We start from the raw sequence: 26,022 nt of genomic DNA on the forward strand, positions 1-26,022 counted from the left end.
TCAAACATAAATTATATAGTGGTAGATTGGTAATGTCAAAACGGTAAGATTGAGATAACATATTAAACCACTTATCCAATTTAAAACAATGCATGTAGAGATACTACTGCTACTGAGTATCACCTCCCACCCGCCCCCAGTAAAGGGAGGAATCAATGCTCGCCTCCCAACGTGAATGCTGGTTACTGAGCAAGTTCATTTCGGGATTAATACTTTGTATAGTCAGTCACACAAGCAAGAAAAACGTTAGGACACTGTGAGATTCACTCTCTCTATTAACTATACAAAACTATGATAAGCTCTGCAACCTGAGTTAACTAAAATATCCCTCATTCCAAAAGATGTATTCTAAGCAAACGTACATAATGGTTTATGAATTAAGTCTTGTCCTCTGTATCCAAAAGGATGAGCAAGTAAACACTTCCATCACTATTTTAACGTGGAAATACTCAGGCACTTGACAAAGCTGACTACCAACAGCAAGGAAAGTGTAAGATAAGAAATATAGTTCAAATCAAATCATCCAAATAAAAACCATATTCTCTCAATTCAAGGTTAGTGAGACCGGGGGAGGGGGTATGGGAGGAGAAGAGAGAACTGCCTCATCCTTGACTGAAGACAGGTTTTTGCCTTTTTCCATTATCTCTGATTGTTTTATATCAGGAAGTCTAAGATTTCAAGATCCTGGTACTTCAAGGGTTGTTATTTTACGGGTGAGGTGAAGAAGGGGTGTAAAATAAAATCAATACTCACTGCTAACTTTCATGCTGCCAAAAGCTGAAGGCTGCTGCACTGGCTTGCAGCTCTCCGCAAAGGAGGTGGTTCTGGGTCGCCCTGACATGATCACTCTCTTTCCGAATCACCTTCTTTTCCTTCCTTCCTCCTCTTCTTCCTTTTGTTTTATGCCGGGGTGTTAGGTTAATGATAAATGCAGCATTAAGTTCTCCCACAAGAAAAAGAAAATGACAGTCTTCTTGGCTTTTCACTCCTTTTGTATAGCTATAAAAAAACGAGCGATGTATCTCTCCTTCAAGACAGATCAGTATGGATATTTAACATGTAGATGATTTGGGGCTGGGGAAAAAAAATACAATTCTTTCCCCTCCCTTTCCTTGGAGGGGAAAAAAGGGAGGCGGAAGAAATCCTAAAAATATATATGTATATATATATATCACGCGAAACGGGGGCAAATACTTGATTCAAAATAAGTACTTTGAATATTATCTTTTCCTCGGGGATTTTTTTTCCGAGTCAATGAAGAAGGGAAGCGGCGGAAGGATCACGAGTCTCACGCTTGAAAAGAAGGGGGATGGGAAGGAAGGAGGGAGAGGGAGGGGGTGGCTCCGAGATGCGACGGGAAACGCTGCGGCTCCGGCAGCGGCGGGATCCGGCTGGATGACTGCGGGGGCCCGGCGAACTGGAGGGCGGCAGAGTCGCGAGTCAGTCAGAGGCGGGTGGTGGCGGTGGCTCCTCTCCTCATTGCGCCAGGAGCAGCTGCAGGCGGCGGCTGGATCCAGCGGCCATGGCGGCGGTGGTGGTGGCAGAGGCAGCTCCCTTCAGACCCCAAGCAGCGGCTCCTCGACTGCTCCCCATACGCCGGGGACATGGGAACCCAGCAACCGCTTCCGTCCCTCGGGGCCCCCTCCCCCGTCCACCGCACCAGCGCGGCCGCCCTCCCGCCCCTCGCCTCTGCTCGGTGCCTGCTCAGGAAGTGTCCGCGCTTTGCCACCAGCCCGGAGCCCTGTCAGCGGCTGTGGGGCCGGCTCCTCCTTGCTTCCTTCCTTCCTTCCTTTGTCACTCGGCCCGGACGGCGGCGACGGCGGCGGCGGCGGCACAAGCCCGCATTCGCCCGGGTCAGAGGCTGCTCTGTGTGAGGAGCGCCGTCTGCGCAGCCGCTTAGCTCTTCCCCATTCCCCCTCCCCCCTCCTACTCGTCCTCCGCCTCCTTCCTCCCCCACCCAGCCTTACACCGCCCAGCGCCCCGCCGCCCGCGTAACAGGCGTCTGGGAATCGCCGACCGAGCCTCGCGCTCGCCTGCTTCGGCTGGAGAGCCGAAGCCCGGCGGAGCCAATCACGGACGTCGTCTGTTTGCAGCTCCTCTCGGAAAAAGCCGAGGGACCTGAGGCACCAATTAGAATGTGTCGCTGGAAATCCACGCCCGAAGAACGAAAAATGCCGAGGACACCCGAATCAAAGGAAGGTGGGTTCGCCGTGTTCTTTGGCTGGCTAGAGGAGAAATTCGACAATGGCAATAGTGGCCAATCAGAGTCGCCGGCCCTCATGAAAACGCTTGAACAGTTGACGGCGAAACCCAGACTCGCTGGTGAAACAGCACGCCTGGGCTCCGTGTCCGCTTTGCAATTGGCCCAAAACTCCGCTGGGAGTGTACCTCCCTCGGTGATTGGTGAGCGGAAGGGGGCTTCCGAGGACATCTGGCCAGTCAGAATGTCTCCTCCCTCGCCGAGGTGGGGAGAAGAAGAAAGCAAAGGGAGGGCTTCTATAAAGCGCCTTCTCATTGGCCTGAAGCTTTGGAGCTGGAGTTAGGGTAAAAGGGGAAGGGAGGGAGGCCGAAAGCCTTAGCGGTAGCCAATCGGCACTGACTGCCGTCCAATCGCAAGACCTAGCTGCAGTGTGATTGGCCTTCGGCCTCCGGCGGCGGTCCCAGGAGCCGGGAGAAGCTCGCCTGGGGTCGTGGCGGCTGCTCCCAGACCATGTGGAAACCGCAAAGAGGGAACGCGGGCTCTCCACACAGCCGGTCCGAAACTGCTGCGGTTGGCGGGGCTGGGCTCGGAGCGCTCAGGCGAGCAGAAGGTGTAGGGGCTCTCCCCACCCACTAGAGGCTCTAAGCGGGACGCGGCTAATCCTGCGCGCCCGAGACTCCCCTCTGTCCGGCGTAGTGCGTCCCGAGTACCAGCGTCTTCCTAGCCAGGGCCAGACGGATCCAGGGTGCCTCCCCTGCTGTCTGCGAATTCTCAGACAAAGCTTTCAGAGAGGCAGCGCCCCTGGGCTGCTGCGCCCCGCCCAGCCGCGGGGACCATTGATTAGAGTGAGGCCGACTGCGCCGGGTGCGCGCGCCTGGCCGGCCTTCTGGAAACGCCCCTGAGAAATGAGCTCATGCTGGATGCGCGCGCTCCTTGGGCGCGTCTGCCCAGCGTAAAACGGGCCCCGAAATCAGGTGAGGGGAAATGCCGTCAGGCCGGATATCCTGAGGATTCCGAGGAAATGGGGAGTCAGAATAGCCCTTAGTAGCTTTTGGTCCTTTGGAACTAGGTTGATCTATAAAAGTATTATTTAAGTAGATTTCACATAGAGGCTGGTGTTCGTTCTACAGAAAACCAATTCCTTCGGTTTGCTTGAGGACTGAAGCATAGCTGCGTCAGGATAGCAGAAAAAGTGGAATGGACACTTGCCATCCTGATTCTAATCCCGTGGTTCTTGTAATTTCCATCTGCCTAGTCACTTGTTAAATACTATCTCCAGAGAGCCCCTGTAAAAATACCTATAAACTGATCAGATTACCTAGCTATTGCTTTGGAAAACTGAAGAGGGACTTAAGGCAGACGAAGTGAGCTTTGATGAGTGGCAGGAAAGATCTAGATAGGGTATGCAGACAAATGTCTACAGGGTCCAGAAAAGTAAAGCAAATGAGTGAAAACGGCCTGGTGAAAGACAATGAGGAATGATAAGGAGTGTGGCAAATTGGAGTCTCCATGCTGTAACTGAAGGGAACAGCTGTTCAGATCTAGCAGATTGTTGCCCTCAGGAATGTGGGTCCAGTGTTCTGAGATGCTCTATGTTTGTTTTTTTTTTCTCCCAAGAGGAACCCTAAAGCTGGATATTTGTGTGAAATCTCTTGATTTTCAAATGTTAGCAACTAGTATTTCAAAACCCTGACGGCCAAACTAAAAACATCCTGGGGTAAATGTGGCCAACATGCAATCAATTTATAATCTCAACCCCAAGCATGGGTTTTATAGCACAACAGCAGCAGAGGCACTTGTTCTTTGCAATTAAGAGAGACCATGAGGTCTCTGGATGTCATGGAGGAAAGCAGAGAATGTTAAAAAGCAAATTCAGTGCATGGCAACTTTGTCAATGAATGTTGCCTGTCCATGCAAACATTCTGAAAGACCTGTGTCACTAGGCCCTAATGCTGTGAGGCCAAACTTTAAATCCTGCCTTCCTCTTTACTCTCTATTCCTACTCCCAATTATACCAGCAGAGAAGTGAATAACAAATATTTAGGTTATACAAATTGGAAACATGGTTACTCTTTAGTATAAAGTAAAATGCAAAAATAGTCCACCTTAAGGCAACGATCAGTAGCTTTGCTTGTTGTTGGCTTCAAATAGTTTGAACTGATGCTGTTAAAAAAATATATGCCCAAGACAGGGAAATTTTATAGGAAAAGAAAATGTATTTCAGTCTAGAGTTAGAATTTAAGGAGAGAGAAGTTTTATGAGAAAATACTAATGAAATTACCATTCAGTGTTTGAACTTTCAAACTCTTACTTTACCTTCCCACCTGCTGTTACCACTTATCAGTTTATAATAATTTTAATAGTTAATATTTACTGAGTGTTTACAATGTGCCAGACACTGTTCTTAAGTTCTTCACACATGCTATCTCAAGTTTATAATAATCTTATGTCATAAGTACTGTCATCATCGCCACTTTTCAGATGAAGACACTAAGGGCCAGGAAGGATTACTAACTTACAAGGTCCACAGAGCTAACGTAGAACCAGGAGTCAGATTCTTTTATTTATTTATTTAATTTTTTTTTTTTTTTTTTTAGGCGAGGCAACACTTTGTTGACCTCACAGACTGCAAGGACCTTGTCAGCTTACAATCTCTTATTTTTTACGCCTACAGCACCTGGTCTGTATCCCATCCAAGTACTAACTGGGCCTGACCCTGCTTAGCTTCCAAGATCAGACGGGATCGGGCTTGTTCAGGGTAGCATGGCCATAGACAGGATTCAGATTCTTAAGCTCTACTCCCTACTTCTCTCAAAAACACAGTCCTCACCTCTCCTGGTGTATCTTGTTTTATCTTAGAGTTTAAGCCTATGTCTTGAACTGCATGTGCCTGATTGTGAACATATCTCCTAGTTTGATTTATAACACTTCAGTTTTCTCCAGGGCTCATTAGATGGTCCCTTGCAGAAATCAGTGATTCTGAGCCACAGTAACAATAAACCAAAGCATTAGAAAAATATAAATGTAGGAAAGCTGGGTTGATGAGCATGTCCACAAGATAATAGGTGTAAATTAAAAATGCACAATGAACCAGCTTATGTAGTAATAACAAGTAAAGGCATACTTCAGAGATATTGCAGGCTGCGTTCCAGACCATCACAGTAAAGCAAATTGTGATCTTTTTGCTAGTGGAGGGTCTTGCTTTCAATTTGTAAAAATCTCAACATCTGTGAAAGTGCAATAAAGCAAAGTACAATAAAATGAAGTATGCCTGTATTTGTATAGCACTTTGCACCTAGAAAGTACTATATGTTTATAAAGTTTAGGAAGTACTATTAAACTATTAGTTTTTACAAATGAGGAAACTTATGCACTTGAATAAGCAACTTGCTCAAAATCACTTAGCTGCATTTTTAGTTGAAACTAGAAGAAAATATAAGCAGGTTTAATAAGGAAGATAGCAAAGAGAATATGACAGGCAGTTTATTTAGATGAACCTAGGGTCAACCATTTCAAACAGAAGTCCATGAACAAACTCTTTCTAGGACCTCATTTACGTAGCCAATATATATTTAAACACCTGAATGTTGTTGGATGCTAGTCTTCAAAATTTAATGAGGTATGGTCTCTGCTCCAAGTACTTGCAGTTAGATACAATGAGGTAGGAAAGAGTTGTTTAGTAAAGAACCATAGGAAAGCTCTCCAATACCAAGGTCAAAGTGAAGATTAAGAAATAGGAAAAATAAATTTGTTCAATGCCTGTTCAGTCCATCCCAAAACCCCAAGAAAGAGGCATTATTAGCTTTTTTTTTTTTTTTTTAATAGATGGAGGAAGGAATGAGCAACAAGTACATTGCTCAAGGTCATGTAATTAGTAAATGGCAAAGCTGTGATAGGATGTATACCTGAGTCTTTGAATTCAGCCTCTTTCTACTAGATCACTCTGCCCTTCATCAAAAGGTATCATTGTTTATCCTATTAAAAGGTATCATTGTTTATCCTATTTATATAAATTATGTATGTGTGTGCTTCTACACATGCATACCTAGGTGTCTGGAAATACTAATTTTGATGGCATTTTGAATGATCTTTATTGTCTTCATGCATTGTCTTTATTTTCCATCTTTACATAAGAAACAACACTCAGGAAAAACAAGACTTCAGAAGAACAAAAGAGAAGAAGCAGCAGTGTAAAATTGCTCAATTTGATGAGGACTTAACATAACTGAAATTTACAGAGGTACCCTTTGTAGCTGGGCAGGCACTTTCAGAGGCATTCAAGAAGGCAATTTCAGGGCTGAGCAGAAGAAAGAACCAGAAAGATAGGGCATCTTTAAAAGCTCTGAAGCAACAGCAGAAATTTCCCCCTTCCTAGGTAGGCTTTGATGCCAAAAAGAGATTGGCTGTTAACACATGCAGTATACCATTTAAAGGGGTCAATTTATGTTAAAGTAAGAGAGATGAAGGGACTCATTGACTGCTAGAAATCATCAGCAGGAGCTTAATTTGGCAATAGTATCAAGAGCCATTTAAAAAATTGTGCCCTTTGATCAATAATAAAAAACTCACCCAGGCACTCTGCTAGGTGTTTGGGACACGTAACTCCATTATATGGTAGGTACAATTTTTCTCTATTTTACTGATGACTAAACTAAGGAACAAGAGAAGTAAGTTGCTCACATTTACACAGCTAGAATGTGGTTTTCAAACCTGTAGCTTAACTCTTGTCCCCTAACTCTGAGAATTTCTCCTTAGAAAATCATCCAAAAGAAGTAATCCAAAAGAAACTTTACTCAAATCCATTTAGTGAGCATTTATTCAGCTCCTGGTCTCTTTGTAGGACACTATGCCAGGCCATAGGGATACAGAAGTGCAAAAATAAAGACATTTAGAGATGACTAGTCTTGCTCCAGTCTTGGAGGAGTTCTCATAGAATAGAGACATGTAAAAAGATAACACTATGTTGTCATCTGGGCAGCTGTGTACTAGCCCAGAGGAAGAGAAGTGTCCCAGAGATCATTTTCTGGGTTATATTTGAACTACTGGTCTGCAGGTTGAGTGTATATATCCAGAGGTTGTCCAGGATAATCTTCTGGAGTGCTAGAAATATTAGAACTTATTTTTATCTTAAAAAGTAAGAAATTTCCTTTTTAGTGGTTAATTTACTGGTAGGCACTGGTTCCTTTTCTTACTCTCTACGTCAAAGGAAGTGGTCTCACATGGTCCACAATACAGTTATCCTAAAGGAAGAGGATGAATTTCTACAGCCTAGAGGGTGAGTGAATACAAGGTACCCTCCTGGTACTTTACTTATGCTTAATTAAGTGGATTTCCAGCCATAATATTTGATTTTTAACTAAATTGATCCTCATGAGTTGAAAATGATTTCTGCAAATAAAGTGTAGATTACAGATTTTACTAACTGCAAGAGTAAGTAAACAAAATGGCAAGACTGACATTCTCCTACTCGTGGTAAGAACTCTTCATCAGTCTCATCTCTAGGTAAAAATAATGAGCTAATCAAATTTGACAAGAAGTGAGCTTGAAAATTTTGGAATTCTCAAGAAGAATTTTTGAAATATGAAGTTACCATCCACTATCATTAAAGTCAAAGCTTGCCCTAAATTTAAGTAAGATTGAGATGTAGCTAACGCCAGTGTGAGGTCTTCACAATTGCTAAAACATTTAAAGAATATGTATACATCTGTGACAGTATTAATAATTGGAGGAAAAGGGTTGAGGGGCAAGAACAAAAAAGTTTGGGGCCTTAAATAATAAAAAAATGATTTAAAAAGTATTACTATGCCTCTCATTTATTTTTATTCCTGTGTATGTCTCATATGTGCATATCATATTTAAGAGTATATGTTTTACAAATGATTGGTTCAATAGTATAAGTTTTATCAATAAATATGAAGAGTATATTGGAGCTGGATATTAAAAGTATTTTTACTAGTAGAGTATTAGGGAAAATTTCATAGACCACTATTTTAAATAAAGAATGGTTTTCCAGATCAGTGAAGGGAAGAACATTGCTGACAAAGAAAAGAAGTTATACAATGGCAGAAATGTATGTAACAAGGTATTCAAAGAGCTGGAGCTGGTTTGAAATTATGTAGCATATGAGATCTGGACCTAGAGAAAATAAAGGAAAACGGTATTGGATAACAGAGGTATAGTTAAGTAAATTATATTAAGTCTCTATTATTCAGCCAGTAAAAATAAATACAAAGACCAATAATAACTCAGGAACAATGCTAACTGAAAATATAGAACTTCAGATTGCTTATTATATTTGCATATCTATAAAATATATGTACATTTGTATCAAGATTGAAAAGGAAGATAGAAATTAGAATAATTTTGTTAATATATTGGTATATTTAATTATAGATTAAAACGTTTACTTTAAATGTTCTTAATATTTCTACAATAAATTTCTCTGTTTGGTTTTAAGGAAATTGACCCCCAACATAGCTCATTTTTTTACTGTGGTTCACACATTCGTCAGAAAGCATCTGATTACATGAAATTCTTAACAAAATTTCTGTGCAAAGCTTTCCAACTAATATTTTTGCTGATAATCCTTTGTAACATGAGTTAAATAAAATTAGCCAATATTTATTGAGTATATACTATGTATAAGACACCTACTATCTGATATAAAGAAGTACATGAACCACATGGCTCTGTACCCTTGGAGAGCTTATCCTTTGAGGAAATAACCATATGAAAGGTTAAATAGTTATTAAAAATCACATTTTGAGTCCATAAAAAAAGTTGTAAGGCAGAACATATTTACTAATATTATATTAATGTTTGAGTGAATTGTTCATGCTGTCCTATTTATAATAGGTGGGTAAAGGACTTTAAAGTGGATCCTAAAGGATAAGTAGTAGGATTTGGACATGAAGAAAGGAGAAAGGAAGTAAATTATTTTCCACCACTTCATTTCTAACTCAAAAGACAAACCCTCCTACCCTCCATGCCCAGTTCATAACTCATAGGTGGGTGGAGCTGTCAGAGCAATTAAGAACTGTATGAGTCTGTTCATCTAACTTCAAAAACCCTTTGGCTAGAACAGAAGCTAATAGAGGAGACTAATGGGAGATAAGGTTTAAAAGGTAGTTTGGGGCTAGATTTGACAGCTTTGAATGTTCCATAAAAACATCTGGATTTTGTCTCAGACAATGGAGAATTATGGGAAGTATTTTGGCAGATGTAAGACATCGTCACTTAGGAAAGTGTGGAGGAGTAACAAACTTTACTCTCAAGGTTCTTCTGGCTGGTCTAATAATCAGACATGGGACAGATTAGCAAGAGAAAAATAACCAAATTTAATACATACATATGTATGGGAACCCGGCATGAATATATATGTGTGTGTGAGAGAGAGAGAGAGAAAGTGAGCGTGAGAGTGCCCACATGCTGGAGAGGTTCAGAGAGAGATTGTGGTATATGAGACATCCTGAGCTAGGGGTGAGGTAATGCTTCAAAGGGTCATTGCAGAATGATAAGAAGAGCAGATATTTACTAAATAAAAGTTTGCCCTGCCACATAGGTGGGTCAGAAAGGTTATCACTGATAATCTCTTATTATGAGCAAGGTCCCTAATGCAAGTTCCTCTCAGTAGTAAAAGGAAGGGGCAGAAGTTTTCTCTTGAGCCTGAAGCTCAAATTGCCTTTAGCTCAAAACAATCCACATACACAGAAGCACATCTTGGGGTGTGCTTGCACCCTCACAAAAGCCTCCGAGGTAATATACACTGTGTGTTTTTTCCTGTTGCTAAAAATGTGCCCCGAGTAACAAGACACAGCATACTTGGTCATGCTTTTTATAATCAATGAGGTGTGGCAAAATGAGAAAGTAATGGATGACTACCCAAAAAGAAGAGGGACAGTGTCTGAAACATTGCCACTATAAAGTGGACTCTGGCGATATTTAGAGTTTCACATCAAACCTTTGACAGATCATATAATTACTCTAATTTTAACATCTAAAGGAGTGTGTGCTATCTAAGATAAAAGGAAGACAATCCCTTGATAAATCCTTTTAGTTTTTTATGCTTACCACATTATCGCTAGCTCAGGGTATAATCATGAGGTTAGTATATTATTACTGATTAGATTATTTCAAACTGTTTCCATTTCACTTCTTGTACTCTGTTTTTATTCGCATTTTTTTAAAAGAACTTTTTTAGTCAAAGGTGTAAATATTTTCACATTGAATTGAATAAATGAATTCACAACAATACATATGTGTTGATTGAACTTTGACTTAAACATATTTCTTTACAACAAATTCAAGGTCATTTAGCCTTGTCTTATGTGCATTAAAATGTAATAAATATAGGCTGAGAAAGTCTCAGGACAAATAGTTTAGGAACTCATTAGCCAGCAGTAAATCAGAAATAGTCGTTTTATTCTTCACATGGTAGTAGGACTCACATCTCTCAGAAGAAAACAAAAGTCTTTGGTTCTTTATACTATAACGAGTTGATGGTGACTGTGAATATGAAAGAAAACAGGCATTCTGTTTCTTAGCTATTAAATATCTTGACTGGGGGGAGTATAAAAACTTGAAAAAAAAAAATTAAGATATCCCATGGATTATCCGACAAGGTATTCCAGAATGCAGAGAGAGTCTGTATCCCTTAAGGCAGACCACAGTTTCATCTGAATTCTGGCCATCAAGGTGCATCATTGGTCTGACTTCATTCCTATGTCCTGTAGGATGGAACTCTGAAAGGGAATGGAAGAGAATGCACAAAGCCCCAGGAATGTGTGTTCTTGTGTAACGTCCAGATCAGACAGTAGTAGGAAGTGCCAGATAATAGACCAGAAAGGATTCTGTGGCAGAGGGTTTATAGCTCAGTTTTTTAAAACCATTAATATTTTACCACATCCGTTCATTATTTTTATAATTTATATTGTATATGCATCAGTAGTGTTCAGTATTTGAAGATAAAAATAATTTAGGAAACCACTATTTCTGTAAATAACTTACTATTTTAGGAGAACTCAAGAGTTTCAGGAAAATACTAACTTGGATTTTTTTTTTTGAGTTGGCTCTATGTGCTCTTCTACTAACTCTAACCATTTCAGTTACAATCCAGTTTTCACATTTAGTCTTCTTATCAAGAGTGGTTCAATTCTATTTTTTATTTTAAATCAGTAAACATGTTGGCTGATTCTTTAAATTTCGTAAGTTTTGCTGGTATATGTTGGAAAACACATGAAAACACACAATACTGAATATCCTGATTCTATGAAGTGCTTATTTTGTATCTACTATGTGCCCAGAACTGTGCCAAATATAATGAGAAACACATTTGCATATAGCAAATTGAGAAAACTGCTGTGTATGTTTTACGACCTGACTATGGTCTGTTCAACTGCAATTTTAAATATTTTCAAGGTCAAAGGGGTATGAGCTCTCTTAGAATTAAAAACAAATCTCTTACAGAGTCAAGTCAGCTGGAACTCTAAGTAAGTAAACTATTCTATGGAAGTTAAGCTTTTAATCTAGCATGAAAGGAGTTAAAGTTAAGTACTTCTAAGCACCAGAGAAACCATCCAATGGGAAAAAAAATCAACAGGCATCGCTAAAAGAGGACATACACATGGTTTGCCTTTATATGTAACTTTCTTCCTGCTTAAATGGAATTTCATGTAGATGTGAAGTGTTTCTCTTGATTTCAATTGATGCCAGACACATAGTAGGAACTCAGTAAATATTAGCAAAATGAGCAGTATAATTTGTAGTTGAAAAGTAAAACCTGATTATAACCATTAAAATTGCAATTTTATAAAATATTTGCATATGGACAAGGACTCAGAAGAAATAGCCAAAAAAAAAAAAAAAAAAAAAACAGTTGTTTGTTTTATTTAATTGTTAGTTTTCTGAAATTTTTTTAGATTTAAAAATTTTCCATCATCGTTGCTGCAATATAATTTGAGTATCATTTTTTTTAATTAGATGCATTCAAATATAACATAATCATAGCTTGGGAAAGAGCTCTGTCTACCTCTGGAGTTCAAACATGTCTTGGCATATCTGGCAAATTGATGGGTTTAGGCTGTTAAGAGGTGGTTTGCATAAAGGTTTTGACAGAAAGACTTAAAAAATGTGGGTACCGTTGAAGAGGGGGTTTGGCCAGGCTACTTTTCAGTCAATTTGCATTGTTACAACACACTAGCCAGTGTTCTATTGGTCAGTGCCCATACCATGCCAGGTATTAACCTATTTCAGATGTCACTCTTGGATTGAGGGGACCTTGCCTAACCCACTCTAATGCAACTTCATAAATTCCTCTTGGAAAGCACTATAAGCAGAAGTAGGAGTGCACTAAAATCTTTATTATATAATCACAAAATATAATCCACAGGTTAGTGATTGGAGACTTGTTTCCACTTTTGCAGGAAACACGACACAATTTTGCTGTATTAGAGATTCCAGAAAACACAGAAGCATTTTGATTTCCTTGAAGGCCACAATGGAGATCATGAAAATTTCCAATAGAAGGTGGTGGTGACCTGACTTAATGGGGCTGGCTCAATGATAAGTACCAGAAGTGTTCGAAGACAACAGAAACCTCAGCAGCAGACATCCATGTGACTACAGGTAAGACTTGTTCTTGATCCCATATAAAACACTGTCTAAGAGCTCTTAGACATTAGGGTTGGGGGATTTTGCGAGGAGCTGAGGGTCCTGCATCAGCAGACAAAGGAGCCACAGAAATATGAATTAAAAAGCCATTAGTAATAAATTTATAATTATGGTTTTTAGTTTGTAAAGAATGAGATGTGAGAAGTGAATCTACTGTTTCCTTGTTCAGTGGTCCTAATTTCCACATCCTTCTTATTTCTGTGAGCATTTCATACAACTGAGGGTACCAATAGTTTTGTAAAGTACAGGGTATTTTTTTTATAACATGACCTATAAATTCAGGTTAAACACAATTCTTCATCTGTTGTTCGACCAAAGAAACAGTGATATGTTCCAATACTGGGAGAAAAACTAGCTGAATTGAATTTATTGCTATTTAAGGTCCTTTGAAGGGTAATTTTGGATGTATGTGATTTACACCTAAAATGCTGTTTTTAAGACCTAAACCTTGTCAAAGAGGCAACTCCAGGATTTTACCTTTTATACATTACAGTATTAGATGTGTCCTGAAACATATAACGTAGACCAGACAGGTAATATTACTCCCATTTTACATATTTTTAAATGGAGGCAAAAAGAATTGTAATTAGCTTTTTGAGCTCAATTGTACCACATTGATCAATAAATGTTCTTTGAGCAGTACAGGTATATTACATTCCACTATGTTCTTGGAATCATATTTTTAAAAATGTATGAAGGTATGCTCTCAGCAGGTAAGAGAAATCTCATAAAATGAGAGTAATTTATAATGTGACATCCTTTTTCAAAAAATTTTCCTGGGCCTTCTTTTTCTCATTGGCCTATTTATTCCCTTTATATGCTGTAATGATTAGTGTTTAATAATTGTATAAAAATAAATAGATGCCTTGGAAAACAATGCTTTCAAAGTACAGAACAATGTTCATGGCATCTGATACATGAATCAGAGTTTTGTTTTGTTTTAAAAAGAAAAGATGTACATATAGTCTCACCAGATTCGAAGTATGGTTACAATTGGAATTTAATTGGTAAACAAACACCGAATATCTGTTATGTGCGAAGTGTTGTTCTTAATGAGAGTTAATCAAAAAAGAATACAAGATACGATCACTCTCCTTTAATAATTTTTAATCTGGCTAGGAAGGGATAAGATGTGGACAAGGTATATTGTCCTCAACAAGTATTTGTTTAATGAATGAATGGATGAATGACTATAAAAGATCATTGTTGGTCCAAAGTAGCATATGATATACAAATTACATATATATATTATATATATATGTATGTATATATATATTACATATATATACATATTCATTCAGGGGATAGCTAAACTTGAGAATGGAACAATCTACTGGTCATACCCCTCTTGCACATCCACTCCAAAGTAATGTCCCCACGAGAAAGGAATTTCATTGCAAAAATTTTTTAAAGGTGAAGGTCCGGGACAGCATACTGGGAAGATCATAATTACAGTTACTCTAGGTAACTATAGGTCTATTTAGTTAATAAATTTCAGTGGGATATTTGCCACACCCAGAAAGCACTAGGAGGTGCAAGGCCACTGCCCAGAAGAAAATCTGGAGCTGTATCAAATGAACAAGGATTATCCACATAAGATTGATCACAGACTCTATAAGGATGAATGAAGCATCTGAGAAACAGTGGAATTACAGAACAGAGAGTTGAGATGTTGATTTTCACTTTTAAAGATTGTGAAGAAGATGTGGAAAAGTAGAAAGAACAGTTCAAGAGGGTAAGCGGTAAACCATTATATTGATTTTATTAAAAAGACTACAAAATGATATTATATTTAGCATTAGGAAATCATTAGAGTCTTCTATAAACTATGTAAACTCAGAATTATGAAGGTGAGTTCGGAGTGCAGAGCAATTTTGAATAGATAAAAGAATAATTAAGTTTAGGTAATTAAGAATTAGAGGTAGTGAAGAGTATATTAAATATACTAAGAAGATATGGGGATAATAATGTTTTCTGGAGAGGCAAAACAGAAATTGTCCTGACCCCAATAGTGTCTTGAGGTCAGTATAATGAACATTCCAGAAGCCAAGAGTTAGCATAGAAACAGGTATTCTTCTATATAAGTTAATTCTTCTATCTAATCTTAAATTCATAGAATTTACATTACTTGCTAAAACAATGGCAAATCAAGCCATAGTTTGGAATATTCCTCATAGAAAAAGTACAGATTAACTTGAGATAAGCCATATGGATATGTATATGTGCAGGGATATTAGTTATCTATAGTATTTTGGCAAAGACACCCTAAAATTTATCTCCACGGTGAATGAGTCAAATGTTGCAAATTTTAGGGACTGGTTGAAACTTCATAAGAAATCTAATAGATTTTCTTTTCCTTTGGAGATTGGCTGAGAACCCAATGAATGTGGGGACAAACTTCAGTGCTTTTGCCAGATGCTCATTTAGAAGGCTGGTCCCTTGCCTTGAACTTTAATGTTGAGGTCATAACTTATTGGCATCCAACTGACAACTTATGATAGAGAGAGGCCTCATGATGCTCCCTAAAGAAACAACTTGTTCCCTGCCAAAATTAGGATTACCTTGCTTTAGGAAGAGGATGCATACTATGCTGAGAGCCAAATGACAATTTACCAAACATATCAAACTCCATCATGGACAGCAAAGGAGCCCCATATAATCCAGAAGAGAGAGGGTATTAGGGATGGCCTTCTAGACAGTTGATGCCCTAAAGACCTGCTGAAGGCTATGTCAAAGGCCAAATAATAGTAACCAGGCATTGTGCCAACTTAATGACCTGGCAAATCAGAAACCACCTTTGGTAAAAGTGATTCTTTGAGTGAGGGTTTTAATCCCGAAGTGTTAAAGCCTAGGACAGGCATAGCAAACATGAGCACAATTTATTTCATTTCTGTACCCATGGCAGACACAGATAAGCAATAACTCAGACTCAGGGTCCCTCTCAGTCAACAGAGTTTTGAGTAGCCACTACATATCAATGGAAATTGTCAGGTCATTTAAAACCTATTTCCTTGCCGGTAGCTTACTCCTATGTGACAGATGCCTAGTCTACCTTCAGATGAGCGGCTAATGGTCCTAAAAAGCACTTGGCTGTGGGAGGGGCTCTCAACTCCCAAGAGGCTGGGGATCATAGTAACTGAGTCAATGTATACTCATGAAGATGTCCAGAAAGTCAGAGATCCACTTGCCGTTCAGCTGACTCCCAGAGGCGGACTGCCCTGCTTCATTACTCATGACCCACTGCCCAAGAGTAGCTTCTCTGAGCAGCCATCAGCTGAGTAAATCTTACCATAATGAAATGCTAGTGCGGCCAGGTGGCCTAAAAAGTGTCTGTGGTCAGTTGCTTCTTGGCCTTAGTTTAGGACTATTTCTGTTGTTGGAAAATAGTTGGTGTTTGAGGAGATAAAATGAGGCATCACCTGTAAAAATTGTTTGAAAACTTTAAAGACCTGTAGTCATGTAGGGGATATGAAAGAAGATGATTATTGGGAAATAACAAAAAGTTAAGCCTTGAATCTTTCCTTAGGCTTACAATTTCTTATTTAATTAGCTTTATTCAATATGACAGAAGGAGAATCTTTTTCCTTCTGGGAGGCAAAAATAATGAGATATTTGCTTTGACTTCGCTATTATTGTATATGTGTGACATCCCTAAATCCACTCCAGTGCATCCTACACGTTTGTCATATTGATCTAACTCTCATACCACTGTCATCACTTCACACATCTGCTCAGGAACCAAAACTGATTCCTTTGTCTAAATCTAAACTCTTCAGTCTTTCATTCAGAATTCTCCTTCAATTACCCATGCTTGACACTCACCCACCAGCCTCCATCACCTTTGCAATCTCACCTTTCTTCTTGCTTCACATTGTAAAAGCAGGTAATGTTGAAGATGGCAGTCATCAAAAACATGGTGCTCATCCAATCCTTGCATTTGTTGAGGAGACTAAAGCTCAGAGAGATGAGGTGATATTACCAAGGCCACACACAGTCCTTCCACTGTGGCCAAGACAACATGCTTTCCATACTCCATACGACTTGTTCTTCTGGTCCTAAGCTGGGAAAAGGTGAGCAGAACTGATACCCAGGGGAAATTGTGGCATGGGGTAAATGATGTATGAAGCAATATTGAGAATTAAAAACTCAAAACTCAATGTGCTTGCAATGTGCTGTGTTTGAAATCAATAACTTTTATGTAGAATTTGTCACCCTCTTAATAGAGAATTCACTAAAGCTGGGAATTAATCTGAAAACTTTTGTTCTACTGGCTTTGGAAGGGATTTTTGTGACAATTGTCTTTTATGTAAATAGAGTGAATGGTTCAAGGCTACAAATGATTATAGGTATGTCAAAGTTTCCCTGGGGAATGGCCCATCGAGTTACTAGTGTTGGCCAAGCTTTTCCTCTGAATTGAAGCTAACAAGGTCATTCCAAGGAGAACTGCTTTGGGGAACCTGAGGACAATGACCCTGTTACAAATTGCCCAACTAGAAGCTAGGAAACCACTTCTTCTTTAGAAGGTTTATGTGGTAGAAAATGAGAGGTGGTTAGTGATTTAAACCTTACCGGCAGGAAGAGGGGAAAAAAATGAAGGAAAAACCTTGGTTACAAGAATACTGTAAAAGAAAATTAAAGGAAGTTTTGTAAACGTTCAAATACATAATGTAATTCAAAATGAGGCTAATCAACTTGCCACATCTACTTTGATGAGTAGATAAGAATACTTATAATTTTTATATTAGTATTTGGAGATAAATTACTCCTTATAAAGTATTTGAGGGTGTTTTAATGTTTTCTTTAGTATTTAAATCGTCACCATTAAACTTAAAAAAAATCTCTCATCATTTTTATGCATACTTATTCAGGTTATTTAAAATTCCAAACAAATTGAGCCTGAATAAATGAAGTTTTAATATGTCTATAAGTAAATGCATTAGTCTAGGTGTCCAGGTTCAGATTTAGTATTTTCCAGACTTTGCCACTAAAATAAAATATCCCTATTGTACTAGAAGCTGCCCATAGCAAAGCTCAAAGGAGCAGACTTTGTCTGCTCCACAAAATAGAAAATGATTGTTTGTTCTAATGCAAATATAAACTTCCCCCACCCCCATATACACACATGCACACCACAAATCCTTTATTCTTCAGGAAGATGCTTCATTTCATCCATGGCTTCCCTTTCTCCTCGCACATGGCAGACATGCTCCAAGAGCCCTCCATAACCCAGGGTGAGTAAGCAGGGTGTGCTTGATCTATATTTAGGAAAGACAAGAGGTCCTGTCATCCAATGTGAATGGGGAAAAGTAGTGGCACTTTGCATAAGCAAAAGCTCAATAAATGTTGGTTAAATTAATTTGTTGACTATTGAAATGATGATAACTCTTTGTAACTGAAGAGTTCTGTATAAATATAGTGTATTAATAATATAAAGCTCAATAGTAGGCAATCAGTCCCTTGGAATATAGTTCTTTTAATTCAAGAAAAGCAGCAAGATGTACTGTTACAACCTCCTTCTCTCAGGTGGGCTTCTGTTTCTTCTCTCTGTTCATTATAACCTCCACAGTGAACACTAATCCCCTTGCTCGAGACCAGAGTAACTCTACCTCTTTTCAATTCTTTATTGACATTATACCTCTTCTCAAAGGGTAAGGGAGTGAGGGCTATCTTGTCCTCATGTTTGCTTCTTGCTCCAAAAATAGATTGAAAATCCTTTATGCTTGGCTTGGCCTTTTGAGACATCTTGATCCATTCCAGTGTCTGTCTTCCTGACACACCAGATGCGGAACCATGTAGTGCTCTCTTACTTCTTGCGGGTTAAATGCACATCAGATGGGCCTCAGATCCTCTGCCTTTGCCGTGGCCTCCGCCTTTCACAGATGGAGCCTCATATAACCTTCACCTTCAGGCCCCTTCACAGTCTGCCTGAGGCTGTGAGTCCAGAGGAGTATCAGCAGCCTCAGCCCCAACAATCTGAAATTAGGGTTGCTGCCGACAGTGTGCTAGTAATGAAGAATTGAAGCCTGTGAGGCTTTGGAGTAACAGCATCCCCAATCTGTCTTGGCCTCAGCCATAGGACAGGGAGGCAGCAGGGTACAGTGGAAAGAGAAGAGCCTAAGGAGCCAAGCAGACCTCGAAGGCTAAGGTTAGTACCCCATTCTGATCCTTAGCTATGTGACCTTGGGCAAGTCACTGAACCTTTCTGAACCATTCGTTTCTTTATAAGTAAAAGGGAGGTTGTCTCTAAGGCCCATCCCCTACAGGGATCTTGCTGGTAACTATGTTTAGTCTTCTAAATTACACTTTTCCAATTCAAGAAAGTAGAGGCTTTCTTCTTTATTTTACATCTCAAATTATCTTTGCCTGATAGGATGATGAAAATTTACCTAATAAAAAATCAATCATCTGCCTACTTTTGTAATTTCTGTTAAAAAATTCTTGTTTTTTTTCTTACCCTTAAACCATACTTTTAAACCATAAAGCTATTGGAGGGCAGAAATGCCTAATAATAAAATAATAACAATAATTGCTAATATTTAGCAAGAGTTAATTCTGTAGTAAGTACTGACCTAGGAGCTTAATATAGATTGTTGTACTCAATCCTTGCAACAATCTTATGAAGTAGCTACTATTATTGTTGCTGTTGTATAGATGAAGAAACTGAGGCATGAAGATTTAAGCAACATGCCCAGGTCCATATAGCTAGTAAGTAGAGAGGGATACAGCAGAGAATGAGAAAGTTCTTAGTTAAATCAATAGGTTATTCTTTTTTCTACTTTAATCAGTGGTCATGTCTAATTCACACCAGATAATGAGTAAATGTATTGCCTGATATCACATTCAATTATTTGTTGAATATCTTCAGTGACTAGAATATGCAAAGCAGTGACTAGGAGATTTGTACTATTTAGCATTATAAAAGAAGGAAGATATGCTCTCTGTCCTCAAAAAAATCAGAAGCTAGTGGGGAAACAGACAGAGAAATAGTGAATTCCAATACAAGTAAAATGCAGGAAGTGTTTTAAGAGTGCTACAAGCAAAATGCCATGGGCCCAGAGGGGGCAGAAACACAGTTCAGTGGTATCCCAAAACCATAATTAAAAAGTTTATCTTTGAGTTTAGACTTAATGGTTAAGGAAGATCTTGGGAGGCAGGCAAGTGAGAGGAAGACATTCCAGGCAAAGGAACCATATGGGCAAATACTCACACTGAGTCACTGTTGACTCACTAACCTCAGGGCTTGTTCCTGGAATAGCAAGGAGTTTGGGATTTCTAAGCCTTTGAGTATCAGCGAGGAAGTCCTAATTTGGTAGTTAATAGAAAGGCAGAATCAGAATTTTGGAGTTGAAGGGTCACCTAAGGTCAACTGATCTAATAACCCATCCAATGCCTAAATCCCTTCTGAAACCTTCCTACCAGTGATCATCAAAGCTAGGTTCACTTACTCCTAGCAACAGATACATTATTATCTCCTAAGCAGCTCAGCTCATCACCTTCTGGAATTACATTGCTCATTTATTTATCTGTTTATCCACTTATTGTCTGTCTGTCAGTTCTAGGGTAGAGATTGTCTTGCTTATCATGTATTTTCAGTGCCTAGCGCAGAGCAGACATACCATAACTATTTGTTGAAATCAATACGTTTCTATCTCAGGACAACTCTGTGACATTTATAAAATTTTTAGGTGACTTCACAGGATAGTCTTTTATATCTATGAAGACAACTATATACTACCGCTCCTCTATTTTCTCCAAGTTGAATATCTCCAGTTGCTCAATAATCCCTCATGAGATGTAATTTTGGGGCCTTTCACTATTCAGACTACTCTCTCATATAAATTCCGTTTTGTCTCTATTCTTTTAATGTGTTATTGCAAGAATAGTAATACTCCCAACTTCATAACACCCTCTAATCAGAGAGATCAAATCACCTCTTTTGTTCTAGGTCTTATAGTGTGACCCAAGATAGCACTTTGTTGAGGTCCACTTCACACTAATGCCTCATATTCATCTAATCATCAACTAACTACCTTCCTTCCCACTCCCTCTGCCCCCTGCAATGTTCTACTGCTTGCTCACATCTCTCCTGCCTTGACTTGTACTGGTAGATTTTGAAAACCTAGCCCAAGGCTTTACATTTAGGAGGCTATTACAATAATCCAGGACAAAAGACACAAGGTACGTGAACACACCTGAGGCATTATCAATGAGACTTACAATCCACGGATTGACTGACTGCTAACATACTTTTTCATTGGTTTCTCTTCCTCCAGATCACTTATGATTAGGAGTTAATTCCCAGCTTTTTCCTATTTCACTGTCTCTGTACATCTCATCCAGTACAACTCTTTTTAAGTCTTCATATATAAATAGATAAATATATATATAATATATATATACATATATATTTCCGCTAGTTATAATATAGAGACATATTGGAAAAAGTCAAAGGCAGAAAGATTTCTAGCCTGGATGACTGAGAGAGTGGTGGTTCTGTTAACAGAGTCAGGAAGTTCAGGGGAGGACTTTAAGGTGACAATGAAGCATTTGTTTTGGGGACATGTTGAATTTGAAGACCTGAAGGTATCTAGAAGCAGTTTCGACATGTTTTAGTACTTTGGATTTAGAGTGCAAAGGTGAAATGAAGATTTGTTAGTCATCAACAGAGATACTTGATGCTTTCCCCAGAGAACGAGAATGTTGAAGAACGTCTAGACCAAAAAAAAAAGACACAACTAAGAACAAAATCTTTAACAATGGCCACAAACAATAGGTATTTGGAAGAAGAATCTCCCAGAAAGAGAGAGAGGCATGCTCAGAGGGTATGAGGAAAATTCGATGTGTTTAATGTTGGGTCTGCCAAAGCTAGACATTATTGCAGAAAGGAGAAGATAAAATCAGTCACATCAAATGTAGCAGAAAGCTCCTGGAGAACGAAATTCTTAAGAGGTTACTGAGTTTATCAGTTAGGTAGAGGTCTGATAATCTTTAAGAAAATAATTCCAGTGAAGTTGGAGTCAGATTGCAAATGATGAAGAGATAAGGAGTAAATTGTAGCAATGGAGTCAAAGCTATAAATGTAGACTGCTATTTCAGCCGTTAGGAGCTCCTGCAGTTGGCATCTTCCTCCATCTATTGCTCCAATATTAATTATCGACTTCATCATTCATCAGAATCACCCAGAGGGTCTTTTAAAACAGGCTGTTGGGTCCTACCTCTAGAGTTTCTCATCCAGTACATCTGGAGTAGGGCCTGAAAATTTGCATTTCTAACAAATTCTCAGGTACCTGGGAACCTTGCTTTGAGAACCGCGGCTCTAAGCTAATGTCTCGTCTGCTCAGCAAAGACCACATAGCCTAAAAGGCAGGTGACATCATGTCTAAACTAAGAAGGGCACCAAAAGAGATATGCCAGGCAGAAGCATATGAGCTTTCTCAAATAGATATACAATCTAAAAATTCTTCATGATTGGCTTGATTTAGAGCAGAATTCAGAGAAAAGGGCTACAAACAGGGAAACATTTACAAAATTTCACAGCACCTGCCCCCCCAAAATAGAGGAACTCATATTCATGGTGGATCTTCTAGATGCCCAGCATTCTGCTAGGCAGGCTATCACATACTACTACCCAATTTAATCCTCACACCATTCTTGCAGTCTAAGTTTTATTATTTATTATTGTTATCAATTAATTAATTATTATATTATTTTATATTGTATATAATAGATAAATAATAAGTAACATTTATTATTTATTCTCTTAACTGCATACTGAAGATCAGAAAGTTTAAAGCCATTGGAAATTGTCCTTCAAACTATTCACTAATTTCAAGTGACCATACAGGATGAAAAAGTCATTAGTTTGTCAACCTGCTACTACAAGCAAGTAAATACTTCAAGAGAATCATGTAAAATCATTTAAAGAATCAGTAAAGAGAACAGGCAGATTTCATAAAAGGATGAACAGTTAGTCTCATTCAGGTCATTCATCAATAAACAGTGATTCCATCAACCACAACTCAGTCCTTACAGCATTATTAGAAAAAAGAAACCACCAATAATAGCACATGATTTAAAAACTCAACATATAAACTACAAAAAACCCCAAGGTTATAAAATATTTTAGTATCCTAGAGAATGGACCGACAAAGACTAATATTTAAGCAATGTCTCCCTCTGTATGGAGAAATTGCATAGGAGTGTGTGTGTGTGTGTGTGTGTGAAGTGTGTTTTCATATCATTATTACTCTCAATGTCTGAAATCCAATAAAAATTACCATGCAATCAAAAAAGCAAGATATTTTAACCTACTGTGAAAAGATAAATAAATCAACCAAACCAACCCAACTGATATAGATTTTTAGGATTATTGGATAAAGATATTTAAATGATATTCCACAGATTCAAAAATTGAAGTAGAAACATAAAAGTTATTTTAAAAAAGGATGAAATTAAACTTTTAAAGATCAAAAGTACAATGTGTGAGATGAAAAACACAAGCGATGTGATTAACAGCTGATTAGATGCAGAAGAGATAAGTGAATTTGAAGCTATAGCAATAGAAGCTACCTAAAATTTAACAAAGAGAGAAAAGAGAAATGAAAAAAAATTGATTAAACATCAGCGAGCTGTGAGGAAGCTTAAGTAATAATTAGATTTCCTAAAAGAGTGGAGAACAACAGAAAAATATTTGAAGAAATATGGCCCAAATTTTTCCAAATTTAATGAAAACCATAAACCCACTGGTCCAAAAAGCTCAGCAAACCCTAAGCATGAGGCACATGAAGAAAACTTCATAAAGACACATAATACATAATAAATTGTTCAAAACAAGTGATAAAGAGAAAAACTTTAAAAAAGTCAGATACGTTTCATATAGAGAAACAAAGATAAGGATGACAGGAAATTTCTTATTGGATACAAGCGAAAGGAAAGTGTAACAACATCTTTAAGGCACTGAAAGGAAAAAAATAACTGACAACCTAGAATTCTATATCAGGGAAAATCTCAAAAACAAAGGTTAAAATAGAGAATTTTTCAGACACTCAAAAGCTGGAAGTTGAAAGAATTCATCATTAGTATACCTTGCTATAAGAAATGAGATTTCTATTTCTACCTTTCCAATCCAGATGTCTTTTTTTTTTTTTTGTCTTATCGTACTGACTAGAAGCTCCAATACAATGCTGAATATAGAATGACCATTCTTGTCTTGTTCCTAATATTAAAGGGAAAAGCATCTTTGCAAAAAGTCTAAACTCTCTTTAGTCATCCGTTTGAATGTACTGTTCCCTATCAGGATCATACTAATTTTTTTTCCTAGGTAAAAGGCAAATAAGAATCAGAGGGTAAAAATTACAGAAGACAGAACACGATTTGACATTAAAACAAAACAAAACAAAAACAAAAAACATTCCATAACAGTGAAAACCATTAAGAACTGGAATTGGTTGCTTTGGGAGAAAGTGCCTTTCTAGAAGTTCCAGAGAGCCACATGCTATGAGCAGTGCGGCAGTGATTTTCTCCTTCATGAGGGAAGAAACCAGCTGACCTCTTCAGTTTCCTTATGGTTATGATTGTTCTGTGATAATCTGAAGCCATGACATGTTGCCTCAAAGAAGGGAAATCATAAACAAACTATGTATTTGAAGCTTAAATACAGTGTTACGTACAAGCAATTCAATATACCACTATTTTTTCAAACTTTTCAAAGGTTTGTTAAGACCCAAAATTTCTGTAGTTTTGTTCCTCACTTTATCAACTAGATTCCATCTTTTTAAAAAAGGCCTTTTGTTTTTAGAGCAGTTTTAGATTGACTGCAAAGTTAAAAGAAAGGTACAGAGACTTCCCTATACTCCCTACTACTACACATACAACCCTCTTCCACCAGAGTGCACATTTGTTACAATCGATGAACCTACATTGGCACATTATCACCCAAAGTTCATAGTTTACATTAGGGTTCACTCTTGACATTGTACATTCGATGGATTTGGATATACCACTATATTTTTACAGAAATATTTTATGTTCAAATTGTGTTTAAAATGCCCTCAACATTTTCTTCAGGTAATCTTTAGCAGTCATTCATTGTAAATCTTTGGCACTTCACTGCTCAATAAAGAAATTCCATTGCACAAAAGTGTCTATACTTGTTAGGATTTGTGAGGCCTGCTAGAAGAGATTCAGGGTGTTAAAAGAAATCCATGATTGGATGAGATCATAAGAAAAGATGGTGCTGACTATTCTGAGAGTACTGGACTCTGGGGTGTGTGTGTGTGTGTGTGTGTGTGTTTATTTGCTTTGGTGGGTGTCTCTCTGACCTCATTAGGTCAGTGGAAAGAGAACAAATGCCTTTTCTCTTCTTGATTACACCACCAGGAAGCCGCAGGTAGCAGAAATGAAAATGCTTCAAGATACAGGAACAGATACATTCCAGAGAGAAAATAGGACAAACAACTAATTAAATGCTGAACACTGGAAGAAAGATCAACACAACAGCCCAAGAAACCAAAGTGGTGAAGTGAATGAGGCCCACAAAAGATTAGTAGTGAGTATCAAACTTAGATCTGGATTGACATTCCAGATGATTTAACAATAACAGTGAGGTAGATTGGGATTCCGTTTGTACCTAATTGCTAATATTTTATTATATAAGAATTAATACATGCAAAGGTGTATAATAAAAAGTTAATCTACCTTTTTACCTAATCACTGTAACTTTAATAAACCAAGTCCAGAGACAACTACTGTTACCAGTTTCTGGTGTTTCCTTCTAGAGATAGTCTAAGTATACAAACTGGAGTGGGAGTTGGGGTATAACTGTAACATAATGGACACACTGTTCTGTAGTTCACATTTATCTTTAATAATATATCTTTGAGACATTTCCTATTTGTACATAGAGTTCTGTTTCTTTTTTTTTAAATAGCAGCATAGTTTTCTATTGTGTGGAAGTACAATTATCTATTTGATAATTGAAAATCTATCTGAAAATCGTGGATATTTAGATCATTTCTAATATTTTGCTAGCATTTTTCCTGCTGCTTTTTAAAAAGTATGCACCTTAATGATGTCTTTTAATAAATATGCTCGACAAATGTATCAGCTAAAAAATACTTTATACCTATCAAGTTAGCTAAAATAAAAGGTTTTAA

At 38.2% G+C, this 26,022-nt stretch overlaps 1 protein-coding gene and 1 long non-coding RNA gene across 5 annotated transcripts in view; one reads left to right on the forward strand and one right to left on the reverse strand.

The window, feature by feature from the left end:
* Nucleotides 1–1,872, reverse strand: part of GSK3B (glycogen synthase kinase 3 beta) — a 172,657-nt gene extending 170,785 nt beyond the window's left edge. For 3 of the 4 annotated variants that reach the window (XM_015595989.2, XM_015595982.2, XM_015595974.2), the window contains exon 1: nucleotides 754–1,741. In XM_015595989.2, coding sequence (XP_015451475.1) covers nucleotides 754–841 — 88 coding nt within the window. In that variant the 5' untranslated portion in view covers nucleotides 842–1,741. Of the gene's footprint in view, nucleotides 1–753 lie in introns of all 4 variants that reach the window. The other variant, XM_006905540.3, reaches the window with a different exon arrangement.
* Nucleotides 1,873–2,031: 159 nt separating this feature from the next.
* On the forward strand, nucleotides 2,032–25,611 carry LOC107196296. The gene is made up of 3 exons (XR_003048535.1): nucleotides 2,032–3,174; nucleotides 12,622–12,823; nucleotides 25,247–25,611. It is a non-coding gene; the product is annotated as an uncharacterized LOC107196296 (long non-coding RNA).
* Nucleotides 25,612–26,022: the final 411 nt, after the last annotated feature.

The sequence above is a fragment of the Pteropus alecto genome, unplaced genomic scaffold (genome assembly GCF_000325575.1).
Source record: "Pteropus alecto unplaced genomic scaffold, ASM32557v1 scaffold251, whole genome shotgun sequence".
Taxonomy (NCBI): domain Eukaryota; kingdom Metazoa; phylum Chordata; class Mammalia; order Chiroptera; family Pteropodidae; genus Pteropus; species Pteropus alecto.